General features: G+C 39.4%; 2 protein-coding genes across 2 annotated transcripts in view; one reads left to right on the top strand and one right to left on the bottom strand.

Moving 5' to 3' along the window:
• CSMD2 (CUB and Sushi multiple domains 2) overlaps window positions 1–20,418 on the top strand; it is a 1,071,431-nt gene that overhangs the window by 517,743 nt on the left and 533,270 nt on the right. The window lies entirely within an intron of this gene.
• HMGB4 (high mobility group box 4) lies at window positions 10,311–10,934 on the bottom strand. Its single transcript, XM_069068187.1, has one exon. It carries the CDS (start codon window positions 10,932–10,934, stop codon window positions 10,311–10,313), a length of 624 nt encoding a protein of 207 aa, XP_068924288.1.

Below are 20,418 nucleotides of genomic sequence, written 5' to 3'. Positions count from 1 at the left end.
CACACACACACACACACACACACACACACACACACACACACACACACACTTCCCTTCTCTATCTGAACTGAAAAAGAGTAAGAGTGTAAACTCAGAGGAAAGATTTGGGGGGCCTGGCTTCCAACTGGGTGACCTTGACCTCCCTAATTGTCATTTTCTGTATCTATAAAATAAGATATGTGAATATGGAAGTAGAGGTAGGGAGAGGAAATGGAGTATTGAGGTTTTTTCCTCTTCCCTTTCTAGATTTTCATAGACTCATAGAATGTGATCAAAATGGGAACTATTTAACAGAAGTGAAAAACTGAGTCCCAGTTTGGAGTCACATAATCTCAAAACCATGTCTTGTCTCTGAATCTTCCATCATTTACTACAGAACCCCAGCAGGGATAGGCCTTAATTATTTGTTCATTGAGGGGAGGCTAGGTGGCACAGTGAATAGAGTACTGGCCCTGGAGTCAGGAGAACCTGAGTTCAAATCTAGCCTCAGACACTTGACACACTTACTCTCCATGCAGACTTGGGGCAAGTCACTTAACCCCATTTGCCCTCCAAAAAGCAAAAAAAAAAAAAATTTGTTCATTGACTTGGATTTGTTAAATCCAAGGTATTAAGGGTATTTTCCTCATTAAACCTTTTGAGGTAATAGAGTAGAAAGAGAACAAGGCTTGGCATCGGAACATCTAGATTCTGTCTCATTCCAATATCATCATACCAGGGCCTAGGGCCATCAGAGTCATTCCCATTATTTATTTGTTTATTTATTTATTTAAAGCAATTGGGGTTAAGTAACTTGCTCAAGGCTGCAAGGCCTGGTTTTTCTGGGTGTGTGCTAAGTGTCTGAGCCCAAATTCAATCCCCAAGTCATCCTGACACTGGGGCTAGTGCTCTTACTCGCTGTGCTACCTGGCCGCCCCATTCCCATTTTTTAAATGCTTTCCTGTACTTAACTACACTGGGAGGTAGATGGTGCAGGTTGATTGTTAGGATCAAATGAGAAAATACACTCTGTAAATCTTAAAGTAACAATATAGATGTGTGTATATGTATGTATGTATGTATGCATGCATTTTGGCAATGATGATGATGATAGTGGTGTAGTAGATAGAAAGCTGATCTCCCATGGGTTCAGGTCCTGCCTAGGACACATACTGAAGACCTCTAGCTATGCAAATCATTCGACCTCCCACTCTCCCTAGGCAACTTTCTAAGACTATGAATTATAGAGAAGATATAGACTTGCTTTGGTAGAATCACTCTACCAATAAAATCACGGGACCAGAGCCTATCCATCTTAATACTTACACCCTTACCCATTTTATAGATGAGGAAATAGGTTCAGAGTGTTTTAGTGGAAATGCCCATAGTCACAGTCTTTGACACAACTTACTCCCCTTTGCACATTCTATGCTCTAGTCACATGCTCTCTACTCCTCGTATACAACAAACACTTCATCTCCCCTCTCCCTTATTTTACTTAGGCTGGAAAGCTCTGGCATCTTCATCTCTTAGTTTCCCTGGATTCCTTCAATGCTCACTTCAAATTTCACCTTCTGCAGGAGGCCTTTCCTGGTGCTTCCACCCCACCCCTACCCAGTACAGTGCCTTCCCCTCTGAGATCACCTTCTACCTCACTCAGTATATATCTTGTATACGCCTTAGCTTATTTTCATGCTCATTTCATCTTTTAAAATGTAAGTACCTTGAGGACAAGTTTCTATCTTTCTTTGTATCTTCCCCTGACTTAGTACAGTGCCTGGTACATAGAATATATTGCTCATGGTCAATGTTTGTTTACTGATGCAGCTGTCACTGTCAGAACTAGACCATACCCAGCATATAAATTTATAGACTGTCAGAAATGTGGACTTATTTAATCCAACCTTTCATTTCACATTTAGGGAAACCAAGACTGGGAGGGGTAAAGTGATTTGTTTTAAATCACCTACAATAAATGTTGAGGTGGGATTAAAATCTCAGCCAGAATCACAAACTAGAAACCTCAGCATTCTAAGAAATCTCAGAGGTCCTCTAGTCCAACCTGTACCTGAACAAGAATACTCCCATAATATACACGCAAGCGGTTATCATCTTTGCCTTTGACTGAACACCTTCAGAGAGAGCTATATTTATTCTTCTATAAAGCTGCTGCTCATTCTATTTTGGAATAGCTCTTAATTTTTCTAGCCTCTATTTTCTTCTCTATACCTTGTATCATTGCTTCTAGTTCTGTTTTCAGCTGCCAAGCATAAATCTAATCTTGAATGTTTCCTGATGCCAAATCCTGAAATCTCCCCATTACACACCACACTGTTCCTCAGTTTTCTTCCTCTCCTAAATGAGGACAATAATACATATATTACCTAGGTTACCAGGGAGGTTATAAGAAGTTCACTCAAATCATTCAACAAGTGTTACGTGCTGCCTGCTACTTACTATGCAATGAGAATACAAAGCCCAAAAAACAAAAAATATGTATATTATACTCCTTTATAACCATAAAGTGGTATAGAAATGTAAACAGATTATGATTAGTTCATGGGTTCATAATGTTAGTTTTCCTGAAGGAATTTTTACTAAAAAACAGAGGAGAAAGTTGCCATTTTCCCACAAACAAAGAATCGAAAGAAATGCATTTAGTTCAACCCCACACACTGTTGCTAGCCTCCTGGCCCAAGGGAAGGGGTTGGATCAGAGATCTGGTATTGGAGCCCAGGTAAGACAGTTTGAAAGGACAGTGGGCTGGTTGTTGGGCACACACACACACACACACACACACACACACACACACACACACAAATCTGATCATTACATCTTAATAGCTACACATTATCCTATTAAAGCAAATCCCAAACACACTATTGAAAAGCCCAGCAGAGGCTGTCAATTTCCCACCTGACTCTTCTGAGCTGCCCCCAGAGCTGGGTTAATTGAGTTTGGAAATGGGAAACCTCTTAGGTGACCCTAAATGATCCAAGAGGAAGCCAGTGATCAAAGAAAGGACTTTTTTGCAATGCAAGTAGGTAAAGAAGCAGTACTGAAAGTGTCCACCAACAAGGCTTTTGGCCCCCTGACCTCATAAAGCAATTATGTAATACTCTATGTGCTATATAATGTGAGTAGTATTACTATGCCAATACAGAAAGGATCCATGCCCTTCTGCCTGCCACTCAGCCCTCCTCTCCAGCTTCCTTTTAAGGGTTGCCTTCTCCTTTTAGAATATAAGCCCTTGGAGGGATAGGGACTGCTTTGCTTATTTCCCTTTTATTCCCAGTACTTTTTCACAGTGCACATAGTAGTACTTTACAGTGGTCTACCTGTCCATCAATCACCTACTAAGCAGCAGGCACTATGCTAAGCACTGGAATACATTTTTAGTAAGATGAAGAATCAGATGGGGAACTGATATAGCCTCTGCTGGACCTTCCAAAAGCATGTTTGGGGTTTGCTTTAATAGGATGATGTGTAGTGATCAGATGTATTGGTCAAGTTTGTTTTGTTTTGTTTTCAATAACCGGCCCATTGTCCTTTCAAATGGTCTTGCATCGGTTCCAGTACTGGAACTCCAATCCAACAAAAAAGGCATCCAGTCCAACATACAAAAAGGGACAAAAAGTTGCCCTCAAGCAGCTTGCAATATAATGGGGAAACATAAACAAACATATACTGAGAAGGCTATCTACAGGATAAATAGGAAGTAATTAACAGGGGTTGGAGAAGACTTCCAGTAAAGGAAGAGATTTTAGTTGGGATTTAAAGGAAACTACCAAGTGACCTCCATAGACAGAAATAAGGAGGGAGACCAATCCAGGGATGGGAATCTATCTATCTATCTAATCTCTGTCTGTCAGCATAGAGATTAGGACAGACCTCCTCCACACAAATTGGAACCTATTTGACTTAGTAGATAAGATCTAAGGAGTTGCATCCAGGAAGGTTAGGTGCCCAAGGTCACATAGTATTGTCAGATGTGGGCCTCGAACCCAAGTCTTCCTGACTCCAGGCTCAGCACCCTATCTACTACTCCATACTGCCTCAACAGTTGTCATAATTATTGGGCAGAGGGGAAAGCCTAGCAGAAAAGTCAAGAATGAGAGCAATATTCTGCAGTAGAGGAAAATCGTTAGGTATAAGTGTGGCTGGGTGTTTTTTTCTTCCTTTTCTCAGTCTGGGTTTCTTCTAAATTACTACTTGGACCCTTTTAATTTTCTGAAGGGACAATCATTAAAAACCAAAACATTTCAGTACTGTTCTGCTAAAATAATATTTGGGAATTGCCCCAAATGGTCATGAAGTTCATTTTAGCCAAGGCCGTGTGAATTATAAAGTATTTCCAACAGCCTCATCATTAATCAATGACTCAAATATTCATTCATGCATGCATTCTACCAAGTCTTTAACAAGTAACCCTCTTGCATGTGGTCCATATCCTAGATCTTGGAGGGAATGGAGCATGAGATATTCAATTATTTCAAGAAGAATAATTAGTAAGCACCTACTATGTGTGAAGAATTAATTAAGCAAGATAGACACGGGGAAAAGATGTACACAAAAAGATGAAAAAACAATCCCTGTCCTCAAAGAGATTGTGACATAGGTGGGAAGAGTGATGGTACACAGGGAAAGGGGAATGAATAATGGTGCCTCTGAGAGTCATAGAATGTCAGAGCTTATCTACTTCTCCACCCTTAAATTTTTTCATGATAAATATATTCTTCACTTCTACCATTCCTCAGCACCGGGGTGGGGGGGCAGGGTTGAAGGGGAAGAGGGAGGAAGTAAAAGAGAGAGAAAGAGAGAGACAGAGAGAGAGAGAGAGACAGAGACAGAGAGACAGAGACAGAGACAGAGAGGGAAAGAGAGAGAGAGCTCTGAGAGAATTTTTTTAAGCCACTACCATATACAGCACTTGACAGCCAAGTGACACATTGACAGAGTCTGACAACAGATGCCACATTCCATATACAGATGCCTTCACTTCTGCAGTAAAAGAAGGAAGTCAGGCACATTTCTTCATTTCTTCCCTCCAGGGCCAACACCATTCATTAAGTATGACCCACAACTATCAATTTCACTTGATTGTTTTTCCCCCTCTATATAACTGTAGTCATTGAACATGTATTTCATCTCCTCATTCTCTGCTTACACCACTCTGCATAAGCTTTCCCATGTTTCTCACCAAATTACTCATATTTTGAATGTATTTATTAAAATTTACTTCCTTAGCAATGATTTCCTTATTAATGGGTATACAGTATACTCCCAGTGTTTCCATTTCTTTACTGCCACACACACACAAAGTGTTCCTCTGAGTAGTCTGGTTTTTGATGGAAGGAGGGTTTTAAATAGAATATAATTAAGTATTTAATTATATGCTAAAAGTAAGTGCTAGGGACTTCAGAGGAGTGGGAATTAGGGAGGGCACATTTTGGGAATGATGAGGTATGGGCTATATTTTGACTGGAGAAGAATGGAACATCCGTGAGAGGACTGAACACCAAATATGAAATATCCTATCCTACCTAAGGCAAGAATGAACTCTGTGGGATAGTTGAGGAGACGGGTTGCATAACGGGGACTTCTATGTACAGGAGGACCATTTTTGTTTCTTTTTTTTTTTTAATTAACAATACTAAAAGTAAAAGGATTGTCTGTCTGTAGCCAGGAGAAGTGAGAGGGGGAATTAGATACAGTGTTTTGTAAAAAGAGAGTTGAGGCAGCGGGAGTCTAGCCCTACAGCAGAAGTAGTAAATAAACCCATAAAGACAAAAGTAAACAAACAATCTCCTTTTGGCCTAGGGCTCCAGAGCTTGCTGGAGGGCTTTCCTTCATTATCACCTTCTCTGTCTTGCGCCCTTTCTCTTCTTAAGCCTGGAAGTGGGTGGGGTCCCCATTCCTGCTTGATCTCTCTTCTGCTCTACCCAATATAGCCTGAAAAGAGAAGGGAGGTCAAAATGATAAATGGTGGATGTGACAGGGGTAAAGCAAAATTGGGAGGGAGATGAGTTGTTCAATGTGAACATGCTGAGTTTGAGATTTCTGCAGAGTGTTCAAGTTGTTCCTATCTCTTTTGGAAAACTGGACAAGATTTTAAACTCTAAGCTCAACAAGTATACTGCATCTTCAGAAAAGTCACTTTCTCTCTGGGTCTCAATTTTCCCATCTATAAAATAGACGGATTGGACCACACGAATCTTTATTCTTTTCTAATAATCTATGATTCTGTAAACTGGGTTCAGAGTCCTGGTTCTGGCAGTCAGAAATAGCTGTGGGTCAGACCTATTCTGAGCCAATTTCCCTAACAAGTAATATGCAGGGTAAGATATTTGTGTGATGTGTAGTTGAAAGGAAAAATGCTTTGTATCTAAGTAAATTGGTATTTATCTGTTGCTTTTTTTGTGATGTCAGAGAGTATTTAATGTCTGTACAAAACTGGAACAAGAATCTGAATATTCCAGCTCCCAATACTTTTGTCCAGTACTCACTGCCACTCTAAGAGGAAAAAAGGTCCTGCACCATGAAGTAGAGAGAAAGACCATAACAAGACAAGGAACTGAGTGTGAACATCAGCTCCAGAGGAAGAGTATGAATCAAAATGGATGTCAGACAAAGCTTTTCCTTTAAAACTGCCTTTCTTTATGATGTCACCCCATGTCACCCCCTCCCCCCTTAAAAAATAAAATTTTATTGTTATTCTTTCATTTTTACATTTGCCTACATCTCTCCTGGTCTCTTCTTGTTTGTTCTTTTCATTTGCATTGTTGTAAATTTGATCTTTGAATATTGTTTTCTTGGTTCTTCTTGTCACTCTGCAATCAACATTCTGTTCATGTAAATCTTTTCGTGCTGCTTTATATTCATCATATTCGTAATTTCTTACAGAATATATTTCATTTTCATATCCCATATAATTTGTTTAAGCCACTTGCCAGTCCCCAGCTGGGCATTTCTTTTATTGGCTGCTTTCTCAAGGGAAGAAGCCCCTGCCTTCCTTCATCTTGGATCATAGATTCTGTTGTGAAAGCAGAGTAATAATGAATTCATCTGATCATTCTAATTTACTTCTATATTTGATTAATTTAAATATTTTTGGAGTGTTTCTGTGGTAGAGACCACAATTTTCCTAGTGGAAAGGTCCTGATTTTTTCCATATGTAAAACGAGTTAACAATTTATACTTAGGTTAATAGAATTTAGACCTAGAAGAAAATTTAAATATCACTCAGTTCATTCAGGCCCATCATTTTACACACATGAAAAATCTGAGGGCCCAAGTAAATAGGGGAAATAGCTTGCTTAAAATAGCAATACTGGGATTTGAAATCAATCAACAAGCATTTTATTAAAAAGGCACTTTTAAGCAGGCACTATGCTAAAGGTATGGGCAACTGGATGGCGCCATAATGCAAAGTGCCTGGCCTAGACTCAGAAACATAAGTCTTCCTGATTCAAATCTTGCCTCTGACACTTAACTAGAACTGTGTGAAGTGGAGAAGGAAATGGCAACCACTCTAGTGTCTTGTGAAGAAAACTCCAAAAGGCGTCACCAAGAGTGGGACATGACTGAACCACAAGGCTAGAAGTGCTAGACAAGAGAACCACAAGACAAGAGAACAAACTTTAGTCTAGTCTAGGCTGCTCTCAGGGCTGAAACAGCCCCCAACATGAACATATATGGGAGTGACTCGATCCACTTCTGCTAACTCCTTTGAAAGGGAATATGAGGAAAGTACCTTTTATTTTATAAATGTAAGCATTATTTTTATTTTTTAATTACATTCTGTTATATGATAAGAACATTTCCCCCAATATTGGAAGACTATTACAAGAATTTGAAATCAGATGATTTTAGTTCAAATCTAGCATAATTAGTTTTATAAGTATGTAAATATGCTGACTCAGTTTCCTCATCTGTAAAATGAGGTTGGAACAGATGACCTTCTAGGTCATTTTCTATCTTTATGATCCTATTTTGAAGCCTTAAAAAAACAAACAAACAAACAACAAACAAAACCAAAACCTTTTTCAATTGCCCTCTGGGGCCAACTCACAAAGTGAGTTTAAGTCTCCCTAATTCAAACCCATTGATGCAACAAAATACTGCAGCACTTTGCCAAGTCTTAGTTTTTCTCATCCATAACACTTTTAACTTTACCCCTTAACTGAGTTGGGGAACAGATAATAAAGGCATAAACTGCTCTACCTGTGATTATGAGTTCATTGAATACAAGGTTCTTCAAAAGAATCTTTTTTTACTATTTAGGAACTCCAGTTTTGGGAGTAAACCACCGGTGTCTTTCACTCCACTCTACCCCCAAATTTAGAATTATTATTTTTCAAACCCAGAATTTTTTTTCCATTCCTGAATCTCCTAACCTCCTCCACCCTGCAACCAACCAATCTTGAACCTTTTCTTTGCCAAGAGAAGCTCTAGAAACAAAGGGAAACAGCTTCCTAGTACACAAAATCAATTTAATGAATTTCCTCCTTTGAAGAAAGACATTAAACGTCTACATCTTAATGGCTACACATTATATAAGAGCAAATTCCAAACCAGGAGGGCAATACGAGCCAAGGATTGTCATCATACTTAACCTGACTACATTTCTGGTCTGTTCTCCAGTGTCTTCCTAAGTGTCACTAAATTGACGGAGGAGGAAGCCAAAAAGCAAAGAAGGGAGCTTTTTTAATAAAGCAGTGCTGAAATAGTCCACAAGTCCTATGACCTCATAAAGCATTTTGTAAACCTTGTAAGGAATTATTACAGCACAAATATAATTTTGGTGGGTGGTTTTTTTTGTTGTTTGTTTTGTTTTGTTGAGAGATAAGGCTGCTTGCTTGGGAAACTGAGCGAACTGGCAGAATAAAGCTTGATAATAACCCTGCTGTAGATGGAACTCACCACTAGGCATGTTAGAGCTGGGTGGTTTTTATTCTCTCCATTAGTCTTGGTCTAAATCTCACTCTCCCTGACTCTGTATTTTCTTAAAATGGACAATCGCCAGAAGTCTCCAGTACACTCATATCCCTTTTCAGTGTTGTTTTGTTAAATAATGTGGAGCAGCCCAGATGCTAATGAAGTTTCCATTTCTCTAGGAGTGTCTAGAGAATAGTCACAGTTATTGTGACTGTTTTAATACCCACACCTTCACCATTAATCACTTGAAGTATTCAAACAAGGTGGTTTTTTTTTTAATCCAGTAACAGCTTCCATCATAAAAGTGTACCTATTGTCATGGCCTCATGACCTTTTAAGGCCTCCCAAATACAAGCTGAAGGGATAATTCAAATTCATTTCCACAAGTATTTAACTTAACCAAATCTTTTACTATATATGGGGGCAACTAGGAATAAAAACACAAAAATGCCCTCTCCTCAAGGAGCATTATTACATAGTTTAGTTGAGAAGACTAATTGATATACTTGGGACTTAACTGAACAAGATCATGGAATGTTTAAAGGAGCTGGAAAGGGATCTCAAGATGGGAATCTGGATTCCAGTTCAGCCCCTTTATAAGACAAGGCAAAGTTTTACCTCTCATCTCTACCCCATCTTCTCCTTTTGCCACTAGAGTTAACAATGGTCTCTTCTATGTAAAACATTAGAACACTAGATTGTAAAATCTCTCATTTTCTACATTTTAGCTATTGTCCTTCTCAAAGTTTGTCCCTCAGGCAAAGTTGGGGGGGGATTTTGAGTTAGGTCTAGTTTGTATATAAAGAGTTTTAGATTTAAAGTTTTGGATTTAAATTTAAATTTAGATTTAGTTTTGGATTTAAAGTGAGGGGAAACAAGTATGACAGTCAGGAATAAAACAAAATGTTGTGGACTGTATAATCCTGAAGTACATGGGATCAAGCGGAAGATGAACCAATAAACAATTTTTAAAAAAGAAAAAATCTAAAATAAGGTGTCATCTTGGGATTTCATTAGCAAACAAATGTTCAAAATATTTTCAAAAGCAAAGTTAAAAAGGAAAAGAGGAGGAACAAAGAAACCCTTCTTTGCTTTAGTTCAGACAACATCTGTGTGGATGATACTTTTTAAGTTCCAAATTCCCTCTAAAATAATCAGTTTTTTGGGGGAAAAAGTACACACCTTTTTTTCAAATCCTTCCTTCCTTCCCTTGGACCCTCTTTCTCCTGCCCTCCAAACTCGAATTTTTCTCAAAGCTCAATGTTACTAAATCCAGGAAGATTGATGAGAAAACCAACACATCACATGTAAGGACACAGACAAAAATGAAAGGAGATATGTATACAGTTTGATGGCATTTATTTTTCTTTCATCAATTCACGTCTTTGTCTTGTCTAATCCAGCTGGCCTTCTGAATCAGATTCATCATAGTCTTCACTCTTGTCTGACTTGGATTTCTTTCTGTTCTGATACTGGCCAGAGGTCCCTGGTCCTCTCTTCCTTGAACATCCCTGACCTTGATTAACCCGATAGGCTGTGAGTTCTTGGTGGTATTTAGCTCTCAGTCTAGCTGCCTTCTCTTCATAAGGCTGCTTGTCCTGCTCTGATTTTTTGGACCACATCTCCCCTAGGAGCTTTGCCACTTCCACCACGGACCATTGTGGATTGTCATTTTTGATCTTTGTATAATGCTCCCGACTGAAGAGGAAAAAAGATGAGGGTGGCCTCTTGGGAGCTTTGGGGTCCTTCTTTCTTCTTTTCCTTTTCTTCATTCCCACTGGGGGAACATAGTTTTTCATTTCTTTCTGGTAGCGTGCTTTGTCCAGTCTGGCTATTGCTTCATACTTGGACTTTTCATGCTTAGAGATTGTCTTCCACTTTTCCGAGCACTTTTTGGAGAACTCTTTGAAGTTGATGTAAGCATTTGGCTGTTGTTCTTTGTGCTTGTTCCTGCAGCTTAATAAAAAGTGGACATATGAAGACAAATTCACTTTGGGCTTAACTTGAACCTTGCCCATGTTCTCAAAAGATCATATTTTACTTGGCTCTGAAAGCCTTTCTAGTAGGGCCTTTTCACTGTACTTTAATGAAAACAGGAGGTCCTTTCCCTCTTGTGAATATCTCTGTATGTGAGCTGTGAAGCCCGTGCCTGGCCTATTCAATGGGTGTTGGCATTGTTGGTCGTAGGAAGGGTATTGTGACACCATCCCCCAAACAGGCTTTTCTGGCCAATGATAGTAAGTTATTGGAATACTGAAATCCTATTGGGTTAAAAAAAATGATGATGTCACAGTTTATCAAGTGAGGTAGTTAGGTAGGATGGGGCAACTCCCTTCATGGACTATTAAGGGCAAGAAAAGAGGCCCTATGTTTGGGATAGGTAGATTACATTGACTGCCCACCTGAAGATTGTATTACCTTCGATATGTAGGCTGGTCACATAATTTTTATCTACTTGGCAGTTTAAATAAACTGTCCATGAGGCCTACCTATCTAACAATAGACTTTCTGTCAATTATTGAGAGATGGGTTGGAAATAACCAAATGTGGAAATTCTTTGTCATGATATAATGCAGCCTACCTCCAAACCCCCAAACTCTTGACTGTTGACTGCTTGGCAGCAGCTCATAATATGTGAATGGCTTAGCAGTACCTCTAAAAATAATTGTATGTGACAGCTGTTCCTTGGTTCTTGTCAGGATAAAGTACTGTAATTTAAATCTGAAGCATTTGGGCTATAAGTCTAATTTCCTTGGGTGGACTTTAGATTCATCTTAGGATGCTTTTTTTCTCTTTTTAATCCTGGGTGGTTAGGTGTGTGTTGATGAGATTTCACTAAATACAGGAATCAATGAAAATGTGATCAAGGGTCTTGAGCTCATAATAGGCCTTTCAGCATATGTATTCCATGGAGAGCTGGATTTGGGGTCCAAAACATCTGAGTCCAAATCCTGCCTCTGACAATTACTAGCTCTATGTGACCCTGGATAAGTAATCTAAACTCTCTGAACATGGATTTCTTCATCTGTAAAATGGATATCAAGATCAAGCAAACATTATGTGCTTACTATGATCCAGACACTGTGCTAGGCACTGCAAGCACATAGACAAACAGGAAACAATCCCTGCCCTGAAGTTTACATTCTATTACAGAACAACAAAAAGTCAAGTCAACAAGCATTTGTTTGGCACCTATTAATGTGGCACATATAAGAATATGCAAAATAAATACAGGGTAACTTTGTGGGGGAGACATTAACAACTGGGCACAGAAAGTGTAGGAGGTGGTGTTTTAGTTTCAAAGTAACTTGGGATTATAAGAGGTAGAGATAAGGAGAGAGGGCATTCTAGGTGTAAGTAAGGTGGATTTTAGTGTGTGTGAGGTAGATTTTTGTTATTCTTTCTTAGAGTTTAGTTTCCCAGGATCCATGTCTATAACAATCTCTATTTTCTAGGCTCATGGTTCAGAACATCTCCACCATGCTTGCACAGGGTTATATAATGATAAATAATATAAACATTTTTGCTTAAATTGTAAATATCCACTGATTCAGTGCAGTGAGATATAATGGTGAGATAATGTAAACTTGTGAGGCTATTGCTGGCGATATGCCTTCTTTGTCTGTTGCCCTATAAAGCAGGTGGGTACTAGTCAGTGAGTGGGGAACCCTTAGGGTTGAATGTACAAGTTGGAATGTTGTGCATGCCTTGATTGGCCTCTGTCAAGGGTGAAATCTATGTTTACCTCCACTGACCCCCATTGAGGCTTGAGAGGATTTAGTGGAATGCACAAACTGTACCTGTCTTGATTGACCCCATCAAGATATAGGGGTAGTTGCCCCACCTTCTTGTCGGCCCCTACAAGAAGGGTGATTAGAGAATGCTGTAGGGAGTTGGTATTCCTGTTATCAGCAACACACTTGTGAGAAGACTAGACTAAAATAAAGTTTATTAACCCCTCTGAAGCTGTCTTCCTGTCTGACCAGATCAAGAGTGAACCTGTGCCAGCATCCCTCCTGTGTGCTAGTGTTATCTGTCTTACACTAGGCATGAGGGACAACCTCTGCAAGGGCTGGGAGATGGGAGATGGAAGGTAATGTGAAGAACAGTGTTAAGACCAGTTGTGTACTGGTAAATATTTAACAACCAGCTCTTCCCCCTCAAACAAATGTAAGTGACACTGTTTTATGTGTAATCTGTTCTATTAATCTTTTCTCCACCATTTTCTTAAGTCTAGACAATCAACAAAACATTAAATCAAGCCCTTATTTGTAGAGTGTGCTGATTTCCGAGGTATAAGTGCTGACAAGTCTGTTTTCGTGGGCTCTAGTACTCCTCTAGATCATAAGACTGATTTGGCTATATGAAGGATACACACATGCATACACACACACACACACACACACACACACACACCACACACACACGATAAGCTGTGAACAAGGACTGGGGGCAGCTAGGTGTCTTGGCAGATAGAGTTCTGGGCTTGAAGTCAGAAAGACTCATATTCCTCAGTTCAAATCTGGCCTCAGACACTTACTAGCCCTATGACCCTGGTCAACTCATTTAACATTGGTTGTTTCCATTTCCTGGTTACTGTAAGAATCAGATGAAATAATAATTGTAAGGAACTTACATAGTACCTGGAACATAATGTTAAACAAATGTCAACTATTGTTATTATGTGGTGCCATAGCACACAAAACATCAAGTCTGGTGTCTGGAAGACATCTCCCTGAGTTCAAATCTGCCCTCAGACATATACTAGCTGTGTGTTCATGGGCAAGTCACTTAACCCTCCTTTCCTCAGTTTCCTCATCTGTAAAATGAGCGGGAAAAATGAGAAGGAAATGGCAAACCACTCCAGTATCTTTCCAAGAAAACCCCAAATGGGGTCACTGGAGTCACACAGGACTGAAACAACTGAATAACAGCAACAAAGATAGGGTGGAAGGCTTTAAATTCCAAACAAAGGCATCTGTATTTGATCCTAGAGATAATAGGGAGTCACTGGAGTTTATTGGACAGGAGAGTGATATGGCCAGAATTGTGTTTTAGAAACACCACTTTGGTAGCTGTGGAGTAGAATGGAGAGGGACTTGAAGAGCAGGAAGATTAAGTAGCTATTGTAATAATCTGGACAAAAACATGATGAGGAGCAGAACTAAAATGGTCACATGAGTGGAGAGAAAGAGATGACTCTGAGTGATGTTGTGAATGTAGAATCAAGAAGAATTAGCAACTAATTGGAAAGGTGGGGTGAAGGAAAATGAGGAGGGGAAGGTGATGCCAATATTGTGAATCTGCATGATGAGAAGATAGGTGCTGTCTGAGGGGAATTTAGAAGAGGGGTGGGTTTGGGAGAAAAGATGAGGTATGCTTTGAGCACGTTGCTTTTGAGATGTCTACAGGATATCCATTTTGGAATGTCCAATCAATCAGTCAATCAATTAATCAACATAATGCCTACTATGTGCCAGGCATTCAGCTAAGTGCTAGGGATATAAAAAGAGACAAAAGGCAGTTCCTGTCCTTGAGAGGTTTACAATCTAATGGGAGAGGCTACATGCAAACAAATGTCCATTTGGTAGGTGGGGATAAGGTACTGAAGCTCAGGAGGAAGAGTGGGTAAGGTTGGAGATAAGTGTCTGTGTGTGTGTGTGTGTGTGTGTATATGTGTGTATGTACATACACAAGTCTGGAGTTATTTACTGATGAAGTCAATAGCACTTACCTCTCAGGGTTCTTGTGAAGATCAAATAAGAGAATGTATGAAAAGTACTTTGTAAACTTTAAAGCATTATATAAATAAGAGCTATCATTATTCTGGAAGATGGGAGTGGCAGATAGCAGATGACACACAAAGATGAAAACTACATCTAGAAAATTACTTAGTTCACTTGGATGGCTTCAATCTGAGAAATCAGGTAAAATATAGGAGCACAGATTCAGAATTGGAAGGGATCTTAAAAGCCTTATTTTATAGATGAGAAATTTAAGTGGATGGGCCGCAGCACAGTACTGAACCACACTTGAGATCAGGCAACATAACAAATATGACATTCATTTACATAAAAATATTGATTTCATCACCTGTTGACTATAGGATTCATTTCCATTTTTGTTTTCCTTAAGAGATATATAGGGGGCTGCTAGGTGGTGCAGTGAATAGAGCACCGGCCCTGGAGTCAGGAGCACCTGAGTTCAAATCTGGCCTCAGACATAACACAAAAACTAGCCATGTGACCCTGGGCAAGTCACAACCCCAATTGCCCTCCAAAAAAAAAAAAAAAGCAAAAAAACAAAACAAAACCAAAGAGATATATGAAAATTGGTTGAGGCAGCATCTTGTAGAGGAGATTCCTAGGCTGGTAATTAAAAGAGTTGGTTTCAGTCTTTGTCTTATAAATTTATCTGATTCTTAGTATGAGCTTGGCCAAAAGCCTCAGTTTTCTTCTTTGTAAAATGAGGGTTTTCAGATTAGACTTGACCAACTTTCTAATATTTTGTGATTATATATGACAAGATGGAAGTTGAGAGAGAGGAGGTAGAAGAGGAGATTGTGCTTTGTAGTAGCCTTCCATTCAGAGCACAACAAGAATATCAAGAATGGCTCCATTGGTAGGGGGGAAGGGGTGCCCTCTGGTGACCTGTAGGGGAAGTCTTGCTAGAGATATTATGAACATATTTGTTGTTGCTGTTGTTCAGGCAATTTAGTCATGTCCCACTCTTTGTGGTCTTTGTGATGGGATTTTCTTGGCAAAGATACTGGAGTGAATCGTCATTTCCTTCTCCAGCTCATTTTATGGATGTGGAAGCTTGAAGCAAAGAAGGTTGACTTGCCTAGGGTCATCCAACTAGGAAGTATCTGAGGCTAGATTTTAGTTCAGGAAGATGTCTTTCTGCTGCAGGCCTGGCACTCTATCAGCTGCACCACCTAGCTGCCCTTTTGTCCTTGTGTATGTCTATATAGATGGATGGAGGGATGGAGAGAAAAGAAGGGCACAAGTTGTTTTTTTCCCCATTTTTAGATTGCTTGCTAAGGGCATTATGGTGTATATATATATATATATATATATATATATATATATATATGCATATATATATATATATATATACACACACACATATACACATATATATCATATACAGTGCTGAGAAACAGATGAGCTGAACTAAATAATTCAATTAAACAATAAACATGTATTACCAACTAGGGATGTGAATATATAAACTAAACAGTCCCTGCAGCTTGCATTCTATTGGTTGACAAAAGATGATTATTATTTGACCCAAGAACACATTTTAGTTTTAAGAGTCACATCTTCCCAACTTGATTGAAGCCTTATAAGCTGGGCAGCTCCAGATGCCTCCCATCAGCCTGATTGGGAGAGCTGGTTTTAAATTTCACACCTAGGGTAAACTGGCTGTATGCAAATCCTTTAACCTCTAATTGCTTAAGGCAACTCTCTCAGACTCCTTGCAGATTTACATAGATGAGGAGAGTTTCTTTACTGGGGATTCCCAACACTGAGGAGTTCCCTAAAGTAGTCAAAAGCTAAAAAAAAAAAAAAATCCTGCCATTCCTCTTGGGAACCCAGCCTTCCTATGGTCATCTGGTCCACTGTGTCTCAGTCTAGGGGAAGTTGAGACTTGAGAGTTCTACAACAGCTGAGGGGTCATTCAGTGAATAAGCATTTGTTAAACACTTACTATCTACCGGTATGAGGCACTGTAATCAGTGCTGGGGATATAAAGAAAGGCCAAAGGCAGTCCCTCATAACATCTTCGTTTTCCAAGATGAAGGTAAAATCATCCTTCCCTTTCAGTGGATACCACCTCTACTTCACTATAATTAATGCTTGTTGAATTGAATTGACTTCTCTGGCTCTTTAAGTCTCCAGGCCCATCTTTATCCTCACCTTTAAATGTCCCCTGACATCCAAATTTAAATTTTACCTGGGCATACATTATCCATTCTCCCTAACCCCTCACTGGGATAGAGGAAATATCAAAGCACCTACAAGTCATTATAGAATTTACAAATGTTAAGTTCTAAAATGTTGTGACTTTTAGGAAGCTAAAGGAATAAGATTCAGACTTGAGATGGGAAGATGCTACTTAACTATCCTTTCAGCAGAGACCCTCAGTTGCTTATAAAGAGGTAGCCCAGCTACCTTGCCTCATTACTCCGTTATCGGATCCTTTGGAAAATATGTCCCTCATCGGTATCTATTCTCCTGACATGATCCATAACAATATTCAACACTCATTCCCCATTTAGAATTCCAGGATCCCAAGGTGGAAAGTGAACTTAGGGGTCATTCAGTCTAAGCCACACATGAATAAGGATTCTCTCTACGATGTCATAGATGAATAGAGATCCAGTTCCCTTTTTGGTATCTCCAATAACAAGAAACTCACAACTTAGTAAGTTAGACCATTCCACCCTTTTATAGCTGTCACTGTTAGAGTCTCTTTCTGCTCCCCATTCTTGTTCCCCTCTCCTAGCACAGAATGAATGTAAATAATAACTGTTTCTCTTATGGCCAGCAACCCTGAGGGTCTTCCCCTCCCAGTTTGATTTTATTTTTTAAATTTTTATTTAAGGGGCCATTCTTGATTCACTTCTTAAAGAGGTCTGTTCACTGAATGGGCATTACCTAATTCAAAATGAGAACCTGAAAAGGGCCAGGATCTCCCATTGCATCCTGGGCCATCTCCAGTTGTTCTGATGAATATCTGTTCACTTGACCCAGATGACTCTGGAGGAGAAAGTGAGGCTGGTGACCTTGCATAGCCCTCCCTCACTCAAATCCACGTCAACTTTATAAGTCATGTCATCATTCCCTGATGTCAAGGTCCTCTTTGAGAACAAAGGACAAACCCAACCTGTGAGTAGTCAGTCATCTCTAGGTAAACATCCCAAATTCTTTCAACTATCCTCATGTGACATAGAAATCATAGAAGCATAGATTTAGAATTGGAAGGAACCCAAAGGGTCATGATAGTCTCAACCCCTATCACTTTATGGATGAAAAAATTGTGGCCCAGAGACATTAAATACTTGACCAAGGTCAAAGAAATAGTAAGTTGGGATTCAAATTCTGGCCCTCTCATGTGAAATCTGCCATTCTTTCTATTATATCTCACTTTTTTCCTAATAATATAAGTCATATGCTTCCTGGATTATAACCTATAATAATAATAATCATTATGATGGCATATATTTGTATAGTATATTACACAATCTAGCACCAACCTACCTTTGTTGTTGTTCAGTCATATCTGACTCTTTGTGCCCCTTTTGGGGGTTTTCTTGGCAAAGATACTGGAGTAGTTTCTCATTTCCTTCTCCACCTTCTTTTATAGATGAGGAAACTGAGGCAAACAGGGTTAAATAACTTACCCAGGGTCACCCAGATAGTACGTGTCTGAGGCCAGATTTGAATTCAAGAAGATGAATCTTCCAGACTCCAGGCCTGGCACTCTCTATTCAATGTACCACCTAGTTGCCCAGTTTGTTTGTTTTTTTACAAGTTACAAGGATATAAAAAGTTCATCCTGTGTATGTAGGTCTTTCAGTATCACCTCCATTTCAGAGATCTGAGACTCAGAAAGATCACAGAAAAGCCTGGATTTGAACCCAGAGGGGTCTTCTAATGTGATGTTCTTTTTTTGGGTTTTGCTTTGTTTTGTTTTGTTTCACCTGCATGTTGCCTCTCATCTTAGCAAGATCTCTGGGTTACTCAAATTCTAGGGATACTGCAGGTGTTCTGTGGGGTGGGATAGGGTTTAGGACATTGGCTAAAAGGTTGCTCAGGGACAGGTTAAGGTCAAGTCTCCCAAGCCTCTTTGTGTTCTACTCATTCTGCTAAACCACTTCAACACGTTTTCTTTTCCACAAATGGAAATCTTCTTGCCTGTGAGAGGGGATGGGGAGCTCTGGAGTTCTCATTCCACGACCCGATTAGCTAGGGTCTCATCGTCTTGCCAATCCAGCCTCTTGGAGGTTTTTAATTCCCCAATTCCTAGGATTAAGAATTGTAGAAATGACTTTTTCTATTCTCTCCTGATCTGTGTATTTAGCCTCTCTTATCTTATTCCTTTCCAAAGCCTCCAAAAAAAATGGCACTTGAACATGTGTGATTTAGAATGCTTAGGATAATGATATTAACATCAGTTCAGATGCCTGGAGTATAGTTGTTCACATCTGGCAGATCTGATTATAGACAGAGGATGAGATTCACAGACTTAAGTAAAATTCCAACAGAGTAAGTGTTTTCTGTCCCCAAAGCACCTGATTTGAAGAGTCATAATTCTTTTGGGAATCCACAGTTCTTATTAAGAAAGATTTTTAAAATGACTTATCATGAAGAAAGTTCTTTGGAGAATTTTATTATAAATTTAATCACAATCTAAGCCTCACAACAAGTGAATGAATGAAGAAAGGAATAAAGCCATGAAGTCAAAATTGTTAATATTGTGATAAAAAGAAAAAAAGTACACATTTTAACTAGGTGATTTTCTTCTACTTTTTAAGGCCCATAAAACTTAAGGAAGGCAGGGGTGGTACTAAGAAACCACCAATTGTAAAAGCTGAATCCACTACCTGTAGATTTTGTGAAGGCTAATAGGAGACATCTGGAGCTGCTCAGTTTTTAAGGTTTTGATCAAGTTGGGAAGATGTGACCCTGAAAACTAAAACTGGTCCTAATAGTCATCTCTTATCAACCAATTGCAAGGATGCAAACTGCAGGGACTGTTTAGTTTTTATATTTATATCCCTAGTGGTAATAAAAATTTATTGTTTAACTGAATGATTTAGTTCAGCTCATCTGTTTCTTAGCATTGTATTCTTTCAACTTGAAACACAATTGGCCCAGCATGTTCCCCTCATTTTGTTTGCTCTATAATTTCCTGGGCCAAATACCCCTGCTGCTGCTGTGTACCTAAGCCCTCTGGGGCTGGTCCCCTCTTTGGACCCCTGTGCTGCCCACCTGTTTGGAGAGAAAATCCTTCTTGTGTCTCTGGATGCCTAAGCCACAAACTCTCAGTCACTGTTCACTTCACAGGTGGTCTCTTCTAAATTGTATACACCCTTAGGCCTCTTCCCTGTTTGCAAGCCTGGGCACATCAGGGACATCTCTTCTCTGGTTCAGCTTGATGAGTCATGGTTCACATCACATCTAGGGATGTCTGAAGCTCCTACCATGATTATAACTGGGAATAATTAGTAGGCTACCAGGTGAAGAAAGAGTGCTTTCATCTCTGGAGAATCTCACCTTCATCAGTGTAACTAAAAAAATATGAATTAGGTTTTCCAGTGTGGCCTACAGTGAATAAAGATGTCTGCTTTCCCACAGCCTCTTTATAATCTTTGTGGATGGTCTCAGGGTAAGCTAGATGGGGATTATTACTGGCATCTGAGTTCTGAACCCCCCACCCCCTCCCTCATGCAAGGTAAACATTGATACAGCAAATGTTTCTTAAATGATTACT

The sequence above is a fragment of the Petaurus breviceps genome, unplaced genomic scaffold, assembly GCF_028583685.1.
Source record: "Petaurus breviceps papuanus isolate PSGF00001 unplaced genomic scaffold, PetGlider_PUasm1.0 90760, whole genome shotgun sequence".
In the NCBI taxonomy this organism is placed as follows: domain Eukaryota; kingdom Metazoa; phylum Chordata; class Mammalia; order Diprotodontia; family Petauridae; genus Petaurus; species Petaurus breviceps.
Note: the sequence above shows the minus strand (reverse complement) of the source record. Positions and strands in the feature narration are given on the sequence as shown.